Raw genomic sequence first — 23090 nt, 5'->3', positions numbered from 1 at the left:
CAATGAAAAAAAATAGATGAAGTATATTTGAAAATATAATAGTTAAAGTTGTAAATTAGTAATTATGTTCAGTCAATTTTACACATCTAATAAATAATAGGGAAAGTATACTATTAGAGCGTGCACATTGGTGGTAATTTGTATTCCCCGTTTGAGAAAAAAATGGAAAAAGAACCTTCCCACCATTGTTGGAGGTTTATTCCGATGAAAGGTGAAGCACCAAAAAAAGGAGGCTTCTAATATTGAGGAGCAATCAAACGGTGTCACTAAGGGAAAACTTGGTCCCCTCTTCCCAATCTTCTCACGCGTGTCCAAATTTTCCTCTCTCTTTATAGTTTCTCTATTTTTAAAAAAAAAGATGACGCCAGCGAATGAAATTGCGCCATTTGTTATGGCAGACCAGAAAACTGAAACCCTATTCCTCTCTCCGATCCACTCACGCTTTGCCATTTTTCATCTCATTTAATTTTGCAATGGTAATATTATCGTTTACAAAAACTAACATAAATTTTACAATTTAATGAATTAAGAAAAAAAAAACAACGACGGCCAATGCGTGCAATGCGTGCAATGTGTGCTTCAAGCTATAAAAAGATGTATGATAGTTTTAGTATATGAACATCAAATTGAAAAAATGTTTTCAAAAAACCAAAGAGCATTTAAGGTATTTCAAGTGGATACCAAACTCTTTAACAATTGCCTTATACAATAGAGATACTTCAAAAATTCCATAAATTTTTTATTTATATCTTTTACTAAGTACTTCTTGCTTTTTTGTTCTTCCTACTTTAATTGTGTACGTTTGCTAATGCACTTCTTTAATCTTAAATATCTTCCATTACATATTAATAAAAATTATAACTAGTATATATTGAAAACAATTTAAAAATTTCTCTCTAATTGTAAATATTGTCAAGATTCCAAGTAAGAAAAACAAAAGGTAAGGGTATTTCATAAATATTATTTGATGATTATAGATCGCAATCATTCTAGTTATGGAAATAGATATAAAATAAACCCAAATTACCAACAAAATCTAAGTTCCCAGCAAATTTCAAATTCCCAACCAAATCTAAATTCTCGACCAAATCCTAATAGAATCAATGATTTATTCTAATTAATTAGAAGGTAATTATTTAATTAGAATTAATTACCATATTTTCATTTAATTGATACTTTCTCCGTTTAGAAATAGTTGCACTATTTGTATAGTGTTTACTACATCTTACACTTTGATTGACTTTGGTGATTTATATTTTAGGAAAAACATAGCCATATGAGAGCTTGTTAGATTCGTATAATTTTAATATCAACTTTTTATAAGGTTTACTTACTGATAGATAGAGATTTTAATGTTTAAAATAATGCATTGACAAGCGTGAAAACATGAAATCGTGCAATTATTTCTAAATAAAAGAAGTATTGTCTAAAATAAACTTGTTAGGATATGAAAAATAGGAGAGAGAAATATAGTGGATATGGAAAAGTAAAAGAGAAAGTAGGAATGAAAATGTGAAATGAAAAGGGTGTGTGATAAAGTTAGTGGAAAGTGGTGTGGAGTGTAAACCGGTGAGGATGAGAGAGAGAGAAATAAAGATAACTCCATGAATGTGGATGTTCTTATAGTCATCATCAGTATATACTAAAAGGATGTGTTTGGATCCTCTAGAGTTGTAAAATAACTCTACAAGGTAGAGTTTGAGCAATATCAACCATTGAATAAAAAATCAATGGCTCATATATTCTCTTTCCAAAATCCCCCCTATTTTATCTCATCAAAATCCACCCCTAAATCTTTTCATTCCAACAATATAAGCCTTTGATTTTAAAATGTATGGCTCAGATACAACTCTACCTTGTAGAATTTCACTAGAACTCTAGAGGATCCGGACTCCTTAAGGATAGGATGTAGCTCAAGTGGGTAGAGCACTCGCCCTTGGCCCCCGTGGTCAGGGGTTCGATCCTTACTCCCAGCATTATGCTGGGGTATTTCCTTAGCATGTTATGCATGCCTTACCAACAAATGTGTTGGTGTTTCCTACAGGCTATATACTTGTCGAAAGACCCCACTCGTCCAGAAATACTACTGATATTTTTTGGCACGTAATTTTAAAAATGATAATATTATATTAAAATAGATAAAAAAAAAGTAGATACAAACTTGAAATTATTAGATACTCCTTTCGTTTCTTTTTAATTTACTTACTTCACTTTGTGGTGGGGGGTCAAGAAGGAAATACAAAGGTATGAGAGAGAAACTGAAAAGTGAGAAAGAGAAACAAAATAGTGGGTTGAAATATTAAAAAGTGAATGACATGGATGGAAAAAAGGAAAAAGTAGATGTGATATATTATCAAAAATAGAAAAAGGAACTGTGTGTAGATTAAAAAAAAGGGACTAAAAAAGAAAGTGTGTAGATTAAAAAAAAACGAGTACTATTTTATCAAAGAAAAATGAATACTGGATATATGCAATAACTAATAAGAAATTGTGAATTAACATGTCGAAATGGAAAAAGAAAATAAGTTCACATAGTAGACCCAGTCCAAAAAACTCAAAATAGAGAAAGGAAAATACTTAAGATTATTTGGATAAAAAAGGAAAAAAAAAATTAATACAATTGTCACTATTTTAAGATGATTATTTGGAAAATGGAGAGTACTTTAAAAACTTAGAATCTACCAAGTAAGTGTTGGCCCAGTGGTGATGGGGACTGACTTTGGTAGGACGGATCCGTGTTCGAATCCCCGCAACACCCTTGGAAGAGGAATGGAACCTAACCACCCCGAACTTGGCCTCGATCTGGATGTAGCCCGAAGGGTGAACCGGGTGCAAATACCCAAAAAAAAAAAAAAAAAAAACTTAGAATCTAAACACACTACAATAATTCATCTTGGCAATCATTGTCGATCCAAAATAAAATTGGCAATCATTCATAAACTTTTAAAACAATTGTCAATTTGTCATCAGCAAAATGTTCCTAAATATCCCTTCAAAAAAATGTCCTAAAATATGGAAATCGATTTAGTACTCCTAACTTTACATAAGCAAAAAAAATCCAATTACTAACATCAAGTCGTCAAGAAACTCCTCAAAAACATCGAGTTCCAATCACAATATACCATTTTAGAATTACAATCAGAACTTACATTACAGGAAACTTTAAACAAAACCAAAAAATCTCTCCTGGAAAAAAAATCAACTTCCCTGCAATAAAATCTAATTTAAAATCTACCAAGTGTCCAAAATAAATAATATCTTTAATTAATTAAAAATCGCCGGTTATTTCCTCTCTCACAAAATCTCCAAATCCAAAAAAAAAAAAAAAAAAAAAAAGTCATGCTTAGTCTTGAAATCCAGTCTTCTCCCAAATCGCATTCCTAACCTTATTTAAATCCCTTCCTTTCAAAGTTCTTCCAATTCCTTCATGTACTGAAAACGACGCCATTCTAGTTCTTGCCAAATACTCATGAGGTGGGACCCACTCTTCTCCGTTTCCGTTATCACCACCGTTATCTCCACCGTCAAAGCTCCATTTCTCATCAACTTTATACTCATCTCGCAGTATCTTCGACCAGTCTGGAATATTCACCGGCAACGACGCCGCCGTATCACCGCGTCTCCTCACTGGCGTCGGTGCAGCGATCGCTCGCCGTGTCGACTGTCTCCAACTCCGAGTCTCCGGCGAGTCAGATCGGGTCGACCCGCCCCATATATCCGATTCATCGAACTCTAACTCGGGTGTGCTTTTCGGGGGTTGGATCGGGTCACTCGTTAAGAATCGGTAGTTACTTGCTCTCCTTGCCATCATGTAACTCTTTGTTGTACTCGCCATTTTTTTTTTTTTTTTGTTTAGAAATGTGTTGATTGATTGAGGAGATGGAAATGGAGGGATGTGTAGTTGGAAATGGAGAGATTATATTGGTTATTGCCAATTTATAAAGGATGGGATGTAGTGGGGGTGGAAAATGGATAAGGTTTCGATTTTCTCTCTCATCTGATAAAGAAAGTATGAAATTACAAATTGATCCCTTGATATCTTTTTAATGTAGTAGTACGACTTTATTAAAGTTGTAAGTTCTCATCAACGAAAAGTTGCCAAGTGTACTAGTATCCAAAAACTATACTGGAGTAATTATAGTATCAATTGTACTGCATTTTGCATTTCTTTTTCCTGTTTAATGCAAAGTGTGTTGCTGGTACATTCCGATTTCCATCCAAGAGAGTGTAATGGAAATTTCCTTTTACCTTTTCCCTTTTCCCTTTTCCCTTTTCCCTACTATGGAGTAAGGAGGGAATTTACCTGTATTCATGGGTTGGGTTGATTTGTAGGAGTTTATCAGATTTGAGTTGAGCAGGTTTTTCATCGATCTATATTAAAATAAAATTACTTTATCCGTCTTATATTAATTGTAATAATTTGATCTTTCACACTATTTATGTGTCTTATTTTGACCATGATTTTTTAACTTATATATAAATATTAACTAGTTTTAAATTTAATATTTTGTATATTCAACATATCAACTTTTTATAATTTTAACTAATAGATGATTAAATGTATTAATGATCAAAATTATATATTAACAAGTATGTTGGTCAAATTATTGCAATTATTATTATGAGACAGAGATGTTGGAATGAGGCCTTTCTATTCTTCCCGTGGGTTGCTTGTGGCCATTTGTCTTGGCTATGGGCGGGGCATGGCATGACAACATATGTTGTGAGTAGGCCGTGGAGTAAATTGATCATTTTTTTTCCCGTGGGTTGCTTCTTGTGAGTTTTTTTTTTTTTTTAGGAAAAAGACTTCTTGTAAGTTCTATAACAGTCTCTCTTTCCAAAATTTTATATTTTTCATGGAAAGAGAAGTATGGAAGTTTATGTGGCTCCAACGTCTCGTTGATCATTTTTTTTTTCCTTTTGATTATGGTGCTTCCTTTGTAACATCATTTATTAACATTTAATGACCATGAGTATGAGTTATTGGGTAACTCATCATCTCTCTAGACATTATGTTGGAGGTTACAAAGTTATTATTCTTCTCCTAGTAATATAAGCATTCATGCCTCATTATATTGATGGTTACAAAGGTCTTCATTCTTTTATATATTGTTGACTTCTTGTGAGTTTTTTTTTTTGTTTGTTCAGGAAAAAGACTTCTTGTAAGTTCTATAACAGTCTCTTTCTCCATAATTTTATATTTTTCATGGAAAGAGAAGTATGAAAGTTTATGTGGCTCCAACGTCTCGTTGAAAAGTGTCTATATGAAAGCGTAATATATTAACCTTAGGACCGGAATGACGAATGCAAATAAGTACCCACCAATTATCGTTTTAAAGTTAGTGCTTCCAAATTGTCAGGATACTCCAAACTCTAACTCATTTGTCTTGTAATTTTGTTATGACAATTTGTCATAACCTAACTTTCATATATATAAACATATTCACTTATTGCTAAAAACAACCTTCACTAGTTTTTCAGACAACTTAAGACTGTAAAATTTTACTTTTCTACAAGATATATTTAACCTTAACCTAATTTCATGTGTTAGCCCACCGGTTTTCGGCATTGACCTACCAATTTTCGAGCTTATATATAATACTGTTCTATTGATGTTGCATGTGCGTTGGATTTTTCCTTTCCCCATCCATTTTCTCTTAAAAATAGTATAAATACTTGACGCAAGTGTAGAGTACATGAGTGATTTAAGTGAGCCAACACTGAAAACTGGGTTAGGCGGTTTCTTGCATGCATAAAGAATAAAACTTTAATTAGATTGTTAAGTTGACAGAAAAATTATAAAAGGTCGTATCTCACAAAAAGTAGTATATGAAATGTCTATTTGACAAGTTTTCCAGATATTGAGTTTAGCCTTGTAAGCATTATATTTTTATTTCAAAAATTTGAAAACAATTATATTTTCAATAGCTATTTAGTAAAGTGAAAATGTGAGGAAAAACAAATTAGAGAGAATGAGCGTTAGAGAAAGGAAACTGAAAGAATTTTCATAGTGCAATTTATGAGTAGTGATAAAACGCTCATTATGAAAGGTTATCACTGTCCACTCACACGGGTAAATGCGTAATTTAACAATTATAAAAAGGATAAAGTGGTAATTTTATAATTAAATGAAGTCAATATAATATTAGGGAAATGATTAGGGAATGGAAGGAGAAAAATGATACATAAACAGGGGTTAACATGGGTTGATTTAACAATAACAAGGGTTTCAAATACACAAACATGGGTTCGTATCAATAATCAAATGTACTTTTTTGGGGGAAAAGCTGAATGAGACACGCAAATCAATGTAACTTTTTGCATGATGACAGAGATCACGTGTTTACTTTTTCACAAACAGGGGTTGAGTTAACAAAAACATGAGTTTCAAAAACACGACAAACATGGGTTGATTTAACAATAACTGGGGTTGCAAATACACAAACATGGCTCTGTTAATTTCTAACAAAGATGCCACATCCGCCTTTTTTAATAATATATGGCTGTGAGTGGCAGTGATAACCACTCATGATGAGCATTCTATCACTCCTCTACAATCCATTGAGGTTTTTATGGTTGCAATCACAGATATCACCTCTGATCAGTGGCGGAGCTAGTATGGTCATGTGGGGTCACGTGACCCCTCGAATTAAAAAAAAAATAATAAGGATTTTTCCTAAAAAAATAAATAAATCGGCAAAGTCAAATGTTTAGCGCTATTAAAGAGGAATGGGTTCTAGCGTCCTGTATAGTGTATCTTTGTCTAATTGTCTACCATTTTGGTCCACTTGCATACTTAGTTTAATTTTATTAATGGAGGTGGGTCCCAACTCTCAATTTCCATCAGATTTTTAATTAAATCACTTTCTTTCTCCTTCCTTTCTCACCTCAGTATCATCACAGTGGTTGTCATCCCAACTCCCGAAGAAACCCCAACCCCATGAAACCCGATCTCCCTCTTCTCTTTCTCTAGGCTCTGCGTCACCATCACAAGTTTCATGTTCCTCCCTCCTTTTCTCTCGTGCTTTGCCTCCACTTCCCACTGTTTCATTGCTACAGCTAGACTTTGAGAGGTGTTTCAGTCGAGTTTTACGCGACTTTTCACGGCGGTTGTGAGCGTTTTCCGGCGCGTTTGGTGATTCACAGCGGATTTCGGAATTCGATATAATGAACACGTTTTTCCGATCTTTGTAAGTCTTAACATCTGAATAATTAAATTATAGAATTTTGAATTTTTTAGTTTAGAATTCGGATTTAGGGTTTGCAAATTGGGGGTTTTGAAGTTAGCCCCCTATCTTTTTTTGCAATTTGAATGTGATAATTTTATTGTTGTTGGTAGAAATTATATTATGTTCACGTGATGTGCTTTGTATGATTTGATTCAATATATGTTTATTTTTGTTATTTTGTATGATAACTCATGTTCAATTATCACTAAGCGAAACTTCTTTATTTATGTTTTTCCTGCAAAATCAACTCCATTAAAACTGTTTATTATCAATGGAAGTCAATGGCAATTAAGGAAGCATTCTGTTATGCTACAATGTTAGTAATTTTAAAGTGCAATTTTTAGTCTGTTTTGAACTCCTAATAATGTTATTATTTGCTGAATATCAATTTACTTTTTGGTAAAATAGATAACATATGAATCTTAAGTCATGCCATGTTTCTCTGTACTTGTATCATGGCAATTTGTTGATTGATTTTCATATAGTTAGTTTACATGTGTTAATCTGTATTAAATAATGAATATAGGAAACGATGAGTGATACACCTAGATCAAAAAAAATCAAAGGTAATGGCAAAACAATCCAATATTAAACAATATTTCTTTGCGTTGTGAAATTTTTAATATTAAATATCTTTTTGTCTTTTTTTGTGACCTCGCGATTTTGAAATCCTGGCTCCGCCACTACCTCCGATAAGGGTCATCTTGAGCTTCATTTAAATGGGGGGATTGTCATAATATGCTCTACATATATAGTCTATTGTGGTTGCATCCATGAACCTTCTTTTAGATGGAATTGGTGCAGCAATCTATGCGAAAGAAGATTGTTGGTTATTAGAAAAAGCATAATAGTAATGGAAGTTTCACTCTAAAAGAGTTCTTGATATAATCTCAAGGGAGTGTCATTCTAATCTAAATTTATTTAGAAAAACTCGCTTCTAATATCTATACTAATATATTAAAAGGCGTGTCTAAATAAGGAACGGTGTCACGTGGCGCGCTCCCTAAGGGTGTTTTACACCATGTTATTCATGACAATAAAAAAAGTTAGAAATTGTATAGTATATGGTTTGATCCCAGGACCTCAAGAACATATACTAAAGTCTTAACCACTAGACCAAATTTTTTTTTATTAGGAAATTAAGTCGTCCCAAGGGCTAACCCTACAAGGCTACTAGTATGTAGGAAACACCAACACATTGGCTGGTAAGGCATGCATAACATGCTAAGGAAATACCCCAACATAATGCTGAGGGTAAGGACCGAACCCCTAACCTCAGGGGCCAAGGGAGAATGCTCTACCCACTTGAGCTAACTCCTATCCTTAACCACTAGACCAAATAACGTTTAGTGTTATCATCTTAAAGTATAATCTAAATGAATGATATTTTCCTTACCTGGGACGTAACCCGGACCTAATAACTAGTTAATACAACAAACTGTGTGCTGCAATATTAACAAAAGAAATGTTGGCATTTAATTTTGTCAAATGATCAGTGTTAGAAAGATTACTAGAATGTGGGGTGTCACATACATTATTGTGTTGATGAGTGCAGAGTGCTTGTTATATTTCTCTACTAGTCTTTTTTGCATGCGATGCGTGCGTGAATTATTTTAGCGATTATTATTAAATCATCTAAATGTAATTTTGAAGGATGTAATCTACAATCATCATTAGTTCTAATCAAATATCATGTGATGTAAATACAAAATGTAAAAATTACTTGATGAAGAAGTTATTTTCTTGGTATTTTATTACTTGTTAATGAATGTTGGTATATTGTTATTGCATTTCAAAGTTTAGATAAATTTAAAATTTTATGTCTTTGGTTTTGTAATTGATTTGAAAACTGCTTTAGTTATATTAATTTGTTCTTCAATCATAAACTTTTTTCTTTCGTCAATTCACATATTTTTCAGAAAGTTTATTTAGCTACTTTGAACTTCCTTTGATATACATATTTTTAATTAGGAATGGCTATGATTGAGGAAAATCTCAAAATCTTAATAGGTAATCTTTTTTATGAATGAAGGGTTAAAAGGTCTTTTCAAAGGGGAGCACCATAGCTCCCCCCTTAGCTTATATAATAGAGATATTGATATTTTCTTTAAACTAGTACTTTTTCGTCAATTATAGTTTGACGAAAGTTGATTTCAAAAATAGACAAAATTAAATACTCTAATTAGTTAAATTGTTAATCGATGCCTTTTAGAAAAAGAATGGACGATAGATGAAGAAACTATTATTGTTGCACATAATCTATACAAATCTATTAAAAGGCGTGCGTGATAATGTATATACGTCACTTGGCACTTTTGTTACTCCACTAGTATATACAAATCTATTAAAAGGCGTGCGTGATAATGTATACACGTCACGTGGCACCTCTATTACTCCACTAGAATTGTCCAATATGTACATGAGTCATGTCAATTAACAAAAGTAAAATTATCTTGCAACAAGATTTGAACCCGTGACCCCTTACTATTATACTTGACACAATTACCATCGCAACCAACTTTTAATCATATTTTAAGTGTCCACATTATTATACTTGTACCTTTTAAATGTTGAGTTTTCCTTAATATATTTTAATGGGAATGAAAAAAAATACATATCATGTTCGGAAAACAATACCAACCCGGGACAACGCCCGAGCCCACATACTAGTTAATATGCGAAGTTATTACAATTTATATTCTCTTTCGCTATGGTTTTATGTTTTTCAGGATGTATAACCTAGTTGTTGTAAGGTGTTTAAATGTCAATGGAGACTGTTTATGCAATGGCTTAATTGTCTTTGGAGGATGTAATGATCTTGCTTTTAAGAGAATATTTGGCAAGGCTATTTTTTTTTCTAAGATAATGTATCTTAATTCAAGGTAAATCTAACCATGATAAATTACAAACATACATTTTTTTTTTATCCATATGAGCTACGAATGAAGTACAAAGTACAAAAAAGGAAAGGGGAGACTTGAACCTGCTACATATCGTTTACATTACTTCAATATTAGCCTATAGGCCAAGACATCCTTGGTTGTAGTGTATTATGTTATTACAGCACTATATTTGATTTTATGATGTTGTTATCAACCTAAACCTTATGTTGCAATGTGTGGGTTGTGAATTAATTATATGTCTATATAGAACTAGTAGAATAATTGCTTATTCCTGCGCCTGAATTGTTGCGGTTTTTCCCATACGCAACAATAAACACTTACTTAATTTATGTTCTTTTTTAATTCAGTTCTCATTTGTGTTTTAATTCAGCAAACAAATATGATTTTTTTAATTCAATTCTTTTGTTTTAGGTTAGTGTTGTAGTCATGTATTAATTTAAGATCTGATTTTTGTATCTGTGGTCTCAATAGAAAATGTTAATTGTAAAATTTAGTTATAAGTTATGTAAAAATATAGTTAAGTTTGTGTTTTAGTTAAAGTGTTATTTTTTTTGCCACTCTCATTTATTGTACGAATATCGAAGATCTAATTTTTTTTTTGAGTTGTACCTATTACTGCGGTTCCAACCCTAAATTGCAGTAATAGGCTCTATTTGTTTATTTAAAAAAAAACTTATTGTTGCGATTTTTAGTAGGAACCGCAGCAAGAGGTTGATCTATCGATGCGGTCAACAATCGCAACAATAGGTTATATTTGGACTAGTGTAAGGTTTCTCTGCCAAAACCATAAATCCTTATATGGACTTTGAAAAGAGTTTTTTAATCCAATTTTTTTTTCTTTCGGGATGTGGAATTATTAATGTGCTTTGTTAAGAAAGTTTAACCCGATTTTAGTAGACCAATGGGAGAAGTCTTGAGTGTTGGACTAAAAGTCTTGGTTCGTGTGTGTGATGCTCAAATCGGTTATCTATTTTTTTTTTCTATTCGGAAATCGGTTATCTATTTATTTCTATGGAATTGCATGTTGATTTTCATTCTAAGCGTTGAAATGGATTTTTCTTGTACTTTCTTGAAAGAGAATTGTCTTTTAAAACTTATTTGTGCTTTTATGCATTGAGGTTTTGTGATAAATCATTGATCAAATTAGCATTGTACAAAAAAGGAACGCTAATTAAAATAATGATTTTGTACACTTGGTCACTAATTCAACTAGCGACTGGGTTATGAGTTAAAATGTTAAATATATTGCATATGGGCGAAAAAAAATCTCAATCTTCATCCTATATTCCTATGTATCTACGTTTTCAACATAATATTAGCGGGCACTAATGTTCTATATGCTTTCTTCGTTATCTGTATGTTAACTATATGTACCTAAAAGATAGGTATACGTAGTATTACTTTTGCTTTCTTTTATTTGCTACATTATTGTATAAAGTTTTTAAGGTATTATTTAATCGTTAATATCTATTATTTCGTTTAAGTAAAAATTATATAAGTCAATGGGGAGCTATGGTGTCCCCAATGAAATATTTGTTTTGCCCTTAGCTAAATATATACTTAATTGAATATTCAGATTTGTATAATTATATCATTTTTCTAATTCAAAAATGGGTCAAAATTTCAATAATAAACTAAATAAGCATTAACAAAGTAATTTGACATAATGAGAAAAATGATTACTCAATAAAAAAAATACAAAAATATTATAAAATTTAGAGGATTATAGAGTATTGAGAAGGAAGATGATGGAGAGAGTTATCTTATTCACCTCATGGGGTATACATATATATATACACATAATGGGAGAAGTTACGTAATGCGAAAAGTCACGAGGGGATGTCAAAGGTTAGGTAATGCAAAAGGTTGGACATCCACCTATAATTATTCCATACATAATTATTACATAACACTCCCCCTTGGATGTCCAACATATAATATATGTCTTACAATGCGCATAAGATGATGCTGCCTCATTAAAAACCTTATCAGGAAAAACCCAGTGGGAAAAAAACCATGGTTAAGGAAAAAAGAGTACAGCGCGCATTAACTCCCCCTCATAATAATATCAGTGAAGTTCTCTGAGAGAACGCATTCCAATTTGTCGAACCAGCCTCTTAAAAGTAGCGGTTGGAAGTGCCTTAGTAAATAGATCTGCCAAATTTTCACTTGAACGAACTTGTTGAACATCAATATCGCCACTTTTTTGTAGTTCATGAGTGAAGAAGAATTTTGGTGAGATATGTTTTGTCCTATCGCCCTTGATGTATCCTTCCGAGAGCTGTGCAATACATGCTGCATTATCCTCATACAAAACTGTTGGAGTCAACCTCTCAGATGATAGACCACAATCTTCTTGTATATGCTGGATTAGAGATCTTAACCACACACATTCACGACTAGCCTCATGAATTGCTAGAATTTCTGCATGGTTGGAAGAAGTAGCTACAATGGTTTGCTTCATTGAGCGCCAGGAGATGGCAGTACTACCATGTGTAAACACATATCCAGTTTGTGATCGAGCATTGTGAGGATCAGATAAATACCCTGCATCTGCAAAACCAATCATTGCTTCTTTCGATAGGTTAGAAAAGAATAAGCCCTTATCCTTTGTACCTTGGAGATAACGAAATATGTGCTTAATTCCATTCCAATGCCTTCGGGTAGGACATGAGCTAAACCTTGCTAATAAATTAACAGAAAATGATATGTCAGGCCGTGTATGACTAGCAAGGTACATCAATGCTCCTATTGCACTTAGATATGGTACTTCAGGACCCAGGATGTCCTCATTACTTTCTCGAGGACGAAATGGATCATTACTTACATCAAGTGATCTAACTACCATCGGACTGGTCAACGGATGTCCTTTATCCATATAAAATCTGTTAAGCACCTTTTCTGTGTATGACGTTTGATGCACAAGGATTCCATCTTTCAAATGCTCAATTTGCAGTCCTAGACAAAATTTCGTTTTTCCAAGGTCTTTCATCTCAAATTCCCTCTTCAAGTATTCTATTGTCACCAAAATCTCTTCTGGAGTTCCGATGATATTTAAATCGTCAACATATACAGCAACAACGACAAAACCTGACCCAAATCTCTTTATAAAAATGCATGGGCTAATAGGGTCATTCTTATAATTTTCTTTCAACAAATATTCACTGAGGCGATTGTACCACATGCGCCCAGATTGTTTCAATCCATACAGGGATCTATTCAATTTAATAGAATATTGTCCTCGAGATCCTGAACTTGCTGCTTCTGGCAGCTTAAATCCTTCTGGAAGTCTCATATATATCTCATTATCCAGTGGGCCATACAAGTAAGCTGTGACTACATCTAATAAGCGTAAATCAAGTCCTTCTCTTACTGCCAGACTGATCAAGAATCTAAAAGTAGTCGCATCCACCACAGGGGAGTAAGTCTCCTCATAATCAATCCCAGGTCTTTGTGAAAATCCTTGTGCAACTAAACGTGCTTTATATCTTACAATTTCGCCCTTTTCATTTCTCTTGCGCACAAAGACCCATTTATATCCCACTGGTTTAACACCTGCAGGTGTGCGGACTACTGGTCCAAACACTTCTCTCTTTGCCAAAGATTTTAATTCTGCATCAATTGCTTCTTTCCATTTTGGCCAATCATCTCTTTGTCTACATTGATCCATGGATCTTGGTTCTTGATCCTCTTCATTATTCATGACATCAAGTGTTATATTATATGCAAAAACATTATCGACGTCGACTTTATTTCGGTTCCATGTTATTCCAGACATGACATGATTTGTTGAGATCTCTTCATTTTCAGGTACCTGAATTTCTTCTGGAATAATATTATTTGTCATGTCCACGATCTCTTCTGGAGATCCACCAGAATGTGTCAGATCCTCAAATTGGCCATTGTCAATTGTTGCTCCTTTTCTTTTTCGAGGATTCTTATCTTTGGAACCAACTGGTCTACCACGTTTTAAGCGTGGTTTTGAATCATTAGCAACTTGATGTTGTCCTTCTGGGACATCAATTTTTATAGGAGCATTCACAGCTGGTATATGTGACTTAGTCACTCTATTTGGGTCAGAAAATGCATCTGGCAGTTGATTTGCTAAGTTCTGTAAATGAATTATCTTTTGAACTTCTATTTCACATTGTCTAGTACGAGGATCAAGATGAGATAATGATAATTCATTCCAATTGATTTCCTTTACCAGCTGTTTGTTTTCTTCCCCTAATATTGGGAAAACTGACTCGTTGAAGTGACAATCTGCAAAACGAGCCGTGAACAGATCCCCTGTTGTCGGCTCTAAATATTTGATTATTGATGGGGATTCATACCCAACATATATTCCTAACCTCCTTTGAGGACCCATCTTAGTACGCTGTGGTGGAGCAATTGGAACATATACAGCACATCCAAAAATTCGTAGATGGGAGATATTTGGTTCCTGACCCAAAACCAATTGTGATGGGGAGAACTTATGATGACTTGTTGGCCTCATGCGAATGAGTGCTGCTGCATGTAATATGGCATGTCCCCAAGCAGAAATGGAAAGTTTAGATTTCATGAGCAACGGTCTAGCAATGAACTGAAGTCGCTTAATGAATGACTCTGCAAGACCATTTTGTGTGTGAACATGTGCTACAGGATGTTCAACACTTATTCCAATTGACATGCAATAATTATAAAAGGCCTCAGAAGTAAATTCACCAGCATTGTCAAGACGAATAGTCTTGATGGATAATCTGGAAAATGTGCCCGTAATCTGATCAATTGGGCAAGTAGTCTCGCAAACGCTAGGTTACGAGTTGATAACAATGATACATGTGACCATCTAGTGGATGCATCAATTAAAACCATAAAATATCTAAATGGTCCACATGATGGGTGTATTGGCCCACAAATATCTCCTTGTATACGCTCTAAGAAATTAATAGATTCGTAATTTATCTTGGCTAATGAATGTCCACATGAATTTTCAATGATTTTTCGCATCATCACAGAACCGGGATGGCCTAACCGGTCATGCCAAATTGTAAAGTCATCAGTAAACTTCTGGTTTAGTATAGAATGTGCTTCAATTGCACTTATCTTTGTGTAGTACAAACCAGTAGAGAATGCAGGCAATTTCTCTAAAACATTTTTGGTGCCTTGGGATATGCTTGTGATTTGAAGATATTCATCATTCCCTTCATTTATTGTCTCAATATGATATCCGTTATGACGGATGTCTTTAAAGCTCAATAAATTCCTTTGAGACTTAGGGGAGTATAATGCATCAATAATTTCAAATTTTGTTCCCATAGGCATTAATATATTTGCTCTTCCGGAGCCTTCAATAATTTTTGTACTACCAGATATAGTACTCACACTTATGCTTTTCATTATCAATTGAGAAAAATATCTCTTGCTTTTAAGTATAGTATGAGTAGTGGCACTGTCTGCTAAGCACACATCTTCACCTCTTAATGCTAATTGAGCTTGAGTACTCATGATCTTCAAAGAAATTAAAATAAGATAAAATCACAAACTAATAATAAAAAAAAAACTTATTGAGAAGTTTAAACCAAACAAAGTCCATACAGTCATAAATTGATGTCAAAAGATGATAGTAGAGTCCATAATGCAAATAGATTAATAAACGTAAACTATTAGAGTTTTATTCATAAAAGATCAAAGTTCATGTCTCTCAAATCTCAATTATTCCCTTCGGGGGTGGTGAAGAAATCAGCAACTTCCAAGTGTGTTACATTGTCATGAGCAAAATCACCTTCACCGTCCTCGAACACAAGATTTGCCTCTACCTTCTTTCCTTTTTGCTTCAATGATTGCTAGTAGAGATCAATGAGATGCTTTGGGGTACGACATACACGAGACCAGTGACCATTTCCTCCACAACGGTAGCACACACTGGTCGCATTATCCTTCTCGTGTTTGGTACCATTGTTATTGTCCCACTTCTGGTGAGAATAGGAGTTCTTGGAGTAACCACCTCGACCTCTACTAGGTCCATAACCACCTCGACCTCCACTAGGTCCATAACCACCTCGACCTCTAGTAGGTTTATATCCTCTTCCACGGCCACGACCTCTACCACGGCCTCGACCCCTGCTACTGGCATGGTCTTTATTATTTATTGTCTTTCCATCATGGGATGCAGCATTCGCTTCAGGGAATGGTGCAGAACCAGTAGGTCGTAACTCGTGGTTTTTTAATAATAGCTCGTCATTTTGTTCAGCCACAAGTAGACAAGATATGAGTTCAGAGTATTTCGTGAAACCCTTTTCACGATATTGTTTGCTTAGAAGGAGATTATCTTTGTGAAAGGTGGTGTAAGTCTTTTCCAACATCTCATCATCAGTTATTTTTTCCCCACATAGTTTCAGTTTAGAAGTTATTCGGAACATGGCTGAGTTGTAATCACTGATAGATTTATAATCTTGCAGTCTTAAATTTAGCCATTCACAACGAGCTGAGGGAAGTATCACAGTTTTCTGGTGGTCATATCTTTCCTTCAAATTACTCCAAAGCACCTCCGGGTCTTTAACAGTTAAATATTCATTCTTTAGAGCCTCATGAAGGTGATGGCGAAGGAATATCATAGCTTTGGCCTTATCTTGATCCGATTCATTATTTCCGACCTTGATAGTATTACCAAGACCCTTTGCAGCCAAATGGATTTCAGCATCTAATACCCATGATAAATAGTTCTTTCCAGTAATATCAAGAGCCACAAATTCAAGTTTCGCAAGATTTGACATAATTCACTATACAAAATAATATTGCAAGATAAAATTAAATAGGATCCAATAAACATATACTATATGGAAAACCATTATTAAATAATGAAACTCATCAAGTGTGGTATTACTCCATGATGTGTTGTTGATTAGTGCGGATATTGTAATAAAAGTAAACTAAAACAAGCATCTCAAGTTTGTTCACTGTATAAAACAAAGTTTTAATATGTGCATGTCGGGTGGTGATTAGAAACAAACCAAGGCAAGATTTCAGTAAGATTCAAAGATTATTGATGGTAATCCAGTACAATGTAATTCAATAGAAGTAATAAAATAGTTACTGCATCAGACTGAAATACTTTCACTAGACACTATTCATAACCATATACATTAATGCTTCAAGAATTAGCCATACAGAACCAATTCAACAAAAGATAATTCACACTACTTCGTCTAATTGCCGATAATCTCTATAATCCTAAGCCATTCATGAATTCTAATGGAAAGCATGTCAGTGGTATAACTACAAAATCATGCCATCAAAATCGATAAAGAAGATCACGCACAAACATATACAAAGTATAAAGTAAATCCCAAACATGAAGTCAATTTAATATAGTAGATGGAATTAGTGCTTGACTTCAAAAAAAAAAATCCTCAGGCAAAATCGCAAAAACCATGTAGCAAATATATGTCATGAAAAGGCCTAATGATCAGTTGACCACTACGCAATTTGAAGGGATACGGTGAATAGCATTGACAGTTTGATAGTATATAATATCACCCAAACTTTCAAAATCGATCTAAAACTATAACTTTGTACATACTAAAAGCGACCATCCAATATACTATCCATCTAGAAATCATTGAAAAACGATTAATTTATGAAATAGTAAATTATATGCGTACCTTTGCTATTAGATATAATTTTAACAAAGGCCTACCGCTCAGTCGGTTAGAACTGGTGCTGATAACTTATTATAAAATTTAGAGGATTATAGAGTATTGAGAAGGAAGATGATGGAGAGAGTTATCTTATTCACCTCATGGGGTATACATATATATATGCACATAATGGGAGAAGTTACGTAATGCGAAAAGTCACGAGGGGATGTCAAAGGTTAGGTAATGCAAAAGGTTGGACATCCACCTATAATTATTCCATACATAATTATTACATAACAAAAAAAAAATTAATTTGACTATAAAACTTTACATCTAAATGTTTATCTCAATTTCTAAATACTTTATAAATTTCATTAGTTTGTATAACAATAATTGTGATCACACTTCTATAATTATATTTTGAAGAAATTTATTAAGTATAGAACCAAACAATCGACACACGCATCGCGTGCATAGAAGACTAGTGTTAACTATATGTACCCAAAAGATATGTATAAGTAGTACTCCTTTTGCTTTTTTTTTTATTTGCTACATTGTTGTATACGATTTTTAAGGCATTATTTAACCGTTAATATCTATTATTTCGTTTAAGTAAAAATTAAGAAAATTTGATATTATGAATCTACACGTGGATACGTATCCAACAATACCACACATGACTATATTTTCACTTATAAAATAATCAAAATAATCGGTCAAAGTTAGTGGCTTCATTCCCAAAGCAACAATGTAGCAAATAAAAAAAAAACGGAGGTAGTACTTGGTCTACTGGTAATGTTTGTATCGGGATAAACTTATAGGGACACTTTGTTTCGAAAGCCAAAGGGTTTTGCTAATGTAGTTGGATTTAGGGCTGTTTAGAGTGCGGTCTGGACCTCACCAAACCGCAACCCAAATCGTTTTTTCGCGGTTTGGGTTGGATTTTGCGATTTTAAAATTGCGGTTTAGGTTATAATTTCAAGCAAAACATGGTTTGTGGTTTGGGTTGGGTTTTAATTTTTGTAAAACGAAAATGCATCGTAAATCACAATTTTATATTACTTTTTTAAAAAAAAAAAAATTTAAACACACCTGACAAGGTAGCATACAAGTATACAACTGAGAATATAAGTTGGGTACTTTTGATAAATTATTATTTATGTTTAATTATGAAGTCAACTTCATATTTATTTGGATTCATTATATTTATTAACAATTTATTTTACTCTTAGATTACAAAATTAATGTCGCGGAGAAAAAAATGATTAAATCGCAAACCAAACCGCACCAAATCGTTTTGCATGAGTCGATTTGGGTTGGTTTGGACAAAAATACAGTGCGATTTGGATTGGATATTTTCAAATCGTATATTAATAGTTTGGGTTGGATTACATCCCAAACCACACTAACTCAAACCAAACATTCTTGGTTGGATTTTGTTAACACGTAAGATTTTGATAAGCTAGCACACTTACAAAGAGGACCCAAACTATGAGGTTTTTCACCATTCAGGACCTACAACTATTTTTTTCACCCTTTGGGACCTGATGACAACAATCCGGCAAGTTAACTCACCTTTAACTCACCTGAGGTTAACTAGAGCCAAAAAAAAAAAGCAAAATTAAATTGAAAAAGTAACCGTTGCAATTTTTGGAACTTTAGTTCCTGAAATACAGTTGAACACCTCCCATTATAAAAACAAACCCAAAAAAAAGCAGGGGAATGTTCTAATGTCAGCAAAAAATATATTTACAACCCAAAAAATCAGAAAACTCGCAAAACTCCATTGGTGAGGCTCTTGAATCTTCAAAACTCCATCTGCAAAGAAAATGTATTTCATCAGTGAGGTGCTTTGTGATTGTGGCAGAGTAGCAAAGAAAAGAGTTTCTAAGATTATGAGAAATCCATTTATGAGGTTTTATACATGTGAAAATTATAGAACAAGAAGGGGTTGTCAATCTTTGAGTGGATTGACAGTCCTCATCCTCTTGAAATAAGGGATGAGATGGTAGGTTTCATTAGAAGCAAGATGGAAGTAGAAGATGAAGTGGAAGATATAAAGAAGAAGCTAAGGAAATGTAGGATTGTTGTGGCAGTGTTAGTGTTTGTAATTTTCTTTTTGCTACTGAAAATGTAATTTTATGTAATCAAGGGAAAGAAAATGCTTACATTGTATTAGAATAATTGTGTTGCTCCATAGTACAATGATCCAATTTCAGCCATATTGGTTGTTGTACTTGTGTTGCTTAACCTTGTCTGACTTTCATTGAACTGCAAGATATAAAGACATTAGATTCTAGAATTTGCAACTGTTAATGAATTAAAAATGTAGTTAAAGAAATTGCATTACATTTGCTTGGCTTTGAAATTCTGAATGTGATTGTACATTTGGTGGAGTTGCAGTTGCTTGGGAGGGTGCCTTAGGTGCTGTAGGAACAGGACACCTTCTCTTGTTGTGTCCCTCCTCTCTACAAATGCTGCACCTCATTGAAACCCCCTTCTTGGACAATCTGTTACCAACTACCTCCCCAACAGATGGTCTTCTCTTCACAGTAGGTCTGTTATGTACTTTTTTGACAGCAGGTGCAAGTATTGGGTTTAGGATGATTGAGGCCACTGTTGTGGTCCATTCAATGGCTCTAATGGAAACAAGTATGCCTTGAGATATGTGTCTTTTGAGAAGTAATGTGACACATAGTGCTCAGGGGCTTCCTTTGCTTTCCATATTGCAGCTACTGCATGGTTGCAAGGCACTCCACTGAGTTGCCAAGCATTGCAGCTGCATGTTTTGTCAAGCAAACTTACCACATACCTAGTTTGTGTTAGACCCTCCCTAACCCCATATGAAAAGTGACCATCCCAAAAGGCTAGCCAACCCCTTGCATCCATCTTTGACTTCTCCAGTTTACTTTTGATCCTAGGGCAAATCTGAATTTCTTTATTAGCTATGTAATCCCTTTTTTTGTGAAGCCTCTCCATCAACCCTTCTCTAATATCCTCAAGCATTGTGATTATTGGTTTATGCCTAGATGACAGAATATATGAATTGAAAACCTCATTCATATTGTTGTCAATACAATCACAATGAGGAGTGGTTGTGAAGTAAGCTCTCACCCATTTTTTTTGGTTTCTCTTCCTTAAATCAGCTTCTGCCTCCTTAGAAATGTCACCAAATAGTGACATATTCTTCTCAAACTCAGCTTCAGTTGTGCTTTTGGCTATTTTCCAAAAGCCTCTTCTGTATTGCACACCCCCACCAAATACCTGCCTAAAGTTGCAGTACACATGTCTAGCACAACATCTAGTATCTGCTCTAGGCCATACAAGAGAAACAGCTTTTAAAAGACCTTTTTGTTGATCAGACATTATAGTGTAGCCTAAACCATCTACTGTTTCAAGATCATCAGCCAATAGTTGCAAAAACCAGCTCCAACTTTCAGTGTCCTCAACTTCAACACAAGCCCAAGCTATTGGAAACATTTGATTGTTTCCATCTCTACCAACTGCCACAAGAAGCTGCCCACCAAAAGGTCCTTTTAAGAAGCAGCCATCAATACCAAAGAAGGGCCTACATCCAGCCAGAAATCCCTTCTTAATGGCATCAAAGCAAATGTACAATCTCTCAAAGACACCACTATTCATCTTAAACTTAATAGTGTTTCTAGGGTTGGACCTCTTAATCTCTGCAGCATATCTGTAGAGTAAGCCATATTGTTCCTTGTACTCACCAAGTATTAGGGCTTGGGCCTTCCTCCTTGCCTTCAATGCAAGCCATAATGATGCCTTCACTCCTTTTTCAGCCCATAGTGTGTCAACTATTTCTTGGCACTTCATATAAGGGTTGATCTTGAACTTCTGTTGATATAGTTTAGCAATCCATGAAGCCCTAATCTTCTTTAGAACTGCTAACCTACCACAGTTATGTTGAGGGACCAATGTCTTCACAACTAACTGAGCCTTCCCTTTAACAACAGATGCATAAACATAGAATGGACACTTATCTGCTTTGCATCTCACTCCAATTTTCTTTGCATCATTCTTTGGATAATAAGTGTCCCTCCCAATGTTCATGCAGTAGTTAGTAATTGCACCCCTGAACTCAATTGCATCTTCAAATTCTTGTCCTAAGTAGAATGGACACTCTTGCTCAACAGATAAAACTTCAGAGAGGACACTTGCTTTCCTCTTGTTTATCTTCCTATCATGACCTGGTTGTGGCAAAAGGTAACCACAATCACCTTCACCATCTGAGTTATGGGGGCTGTCAAAGTCAGAACTCTCACCCTCATAATCTGAGTCTCCATTATGAACATTTCCTAGCTGCTAACCTACTCAGTGAATCAATCTCTTCTTCATAGGATTTTTCTCTCCTTTTGTCTTCTTGCAATTGTTCTCTTGCTTCTCTAACTTCATCATCTTCATTATCAGAACCCTCTTCATCATAGTCAATGTCATCACTAGCACTACTATAATGTGACAGAGGCTCACAAACCATATTGCCCAACAATTACATCCTTACAAGTATTGCTAACCACTGTTTCTTGAGTTAAACATTCTACTTCACCCTCATCATGTTCTGTGAATATATCAAGCATCTTGAACTCATATAACAAGCTTATAAACATCCCAAATGTGGTGCCATCATAACCTAGGAACCTAATGCCTTTATGGAGTTCTTTTAATGGATCACAATAGTGCAGCTTCACAATGTTGTTATACCCTAATGAGTTAATCAAACCCTTAAGGTAACTTGGATCAAAATCAGTAGGCAGATCATTAATCAACTTCACATTACCCCCCATATAACAGAAGCTTGGCTTTTCAACCCACTTCCCACCATGGTGGATGACTAGACACATTGGTATATCCATATTTCTGTAATGGGTATTTAAAAAATGACAATCAATACACATTGAAAAACATGTTCATAACTTAATAATAAAAACACAGCATCAGATTTCCAATAAACTTCCATTAAACTCATTCCATTAAAAAAGAAGTCACATTACATATCAATTCACTTACTCTTGGAAATGGATTCTTACAATTACAAAAGGATTCCATTTCCATCATTAAGTGCAAATCAGCAAGAATTCAACACTACATAGACTAAATCAGGGCTATCTTTCACCAAAAAACAACAAGAAGCCCTATACTACCAACCCAAATCCCTGCTACAACAACCAAATTACCCAAAAAAATACCTAAATGTACTACTTGCAAGCAGGGGACTTGAACCAATCACTCATAGTCTTCATCCATGAAAAAATCACCATCATAATCAGCCAACCAATCATACAAATAAGCAGAATTGTTGTGAATTATGTCCCAGCATA

The 23090-nt window shown here is 34.2% G+C and overlaps 2 protein-coding genes across 2 annotated transcripts; both read right to left on the bottom strand.

Moving 5' to 3' along the window:
• Nucleotides 1–3079: 3079 nt before the first annotated feature.
• LOC104903237 (hypothetical protein) lies at nt 3080–4014 on the bottom strand. The gene has a single exon (XM_010691245.4). It carries the CDS (start codon nt 3833–3835, stop codon nt 3344–3346), a length of 492 nt encoding a protein of 163 aa, XP_010689547.1. The 5' UTR covers nt 3836–4014; the 3' UTR covers nt 3080–3343.
• A 16338-nt stretch (nt 4015–20352) lies between these two features.
• Nucleotides 20353–22625, bottom strand: LOC125493779 (uncharacterized). Its single transcript, XM_057392158.1, has 3 exons — nt 22247–22625; nt 22083–22188; nt 20353–22015 (listed from the first exon to the last, which is right to left on the bottom strand). Exons 1-3 carry the CDS (start codon nt 22623–22625, stop codon nt 20353–20355), a joined length of 2148 nt encoding a protein of 715 aa, XP_057248141.1.
• Between the last annotated feature and the right edge of the window lie 465 nt (nt 22626–23090).

Source organism: Beta vulgaris, chromosome 9 (assembly GCF_026745355.1).
Source record: "Beta vulgaris subsp. vulgaris cultivar EL10 chromosome 9, EL10.2, whole genome shotgun sequence".
In the NCBI taxonomy this organism is placed as follows: domain Eukaryota; kingdom Viridiplantae; phylum Streptophyta; class Magnoliopsida; order Caryophyllales; family Amaranthaceae; genus Beta; species Beta vulgaris.
The sequence above is the reverse complement of the archived record's forward strand: the minus strand, read 5'-3'. Positions and strand labels throughout refer to the sequence as shown.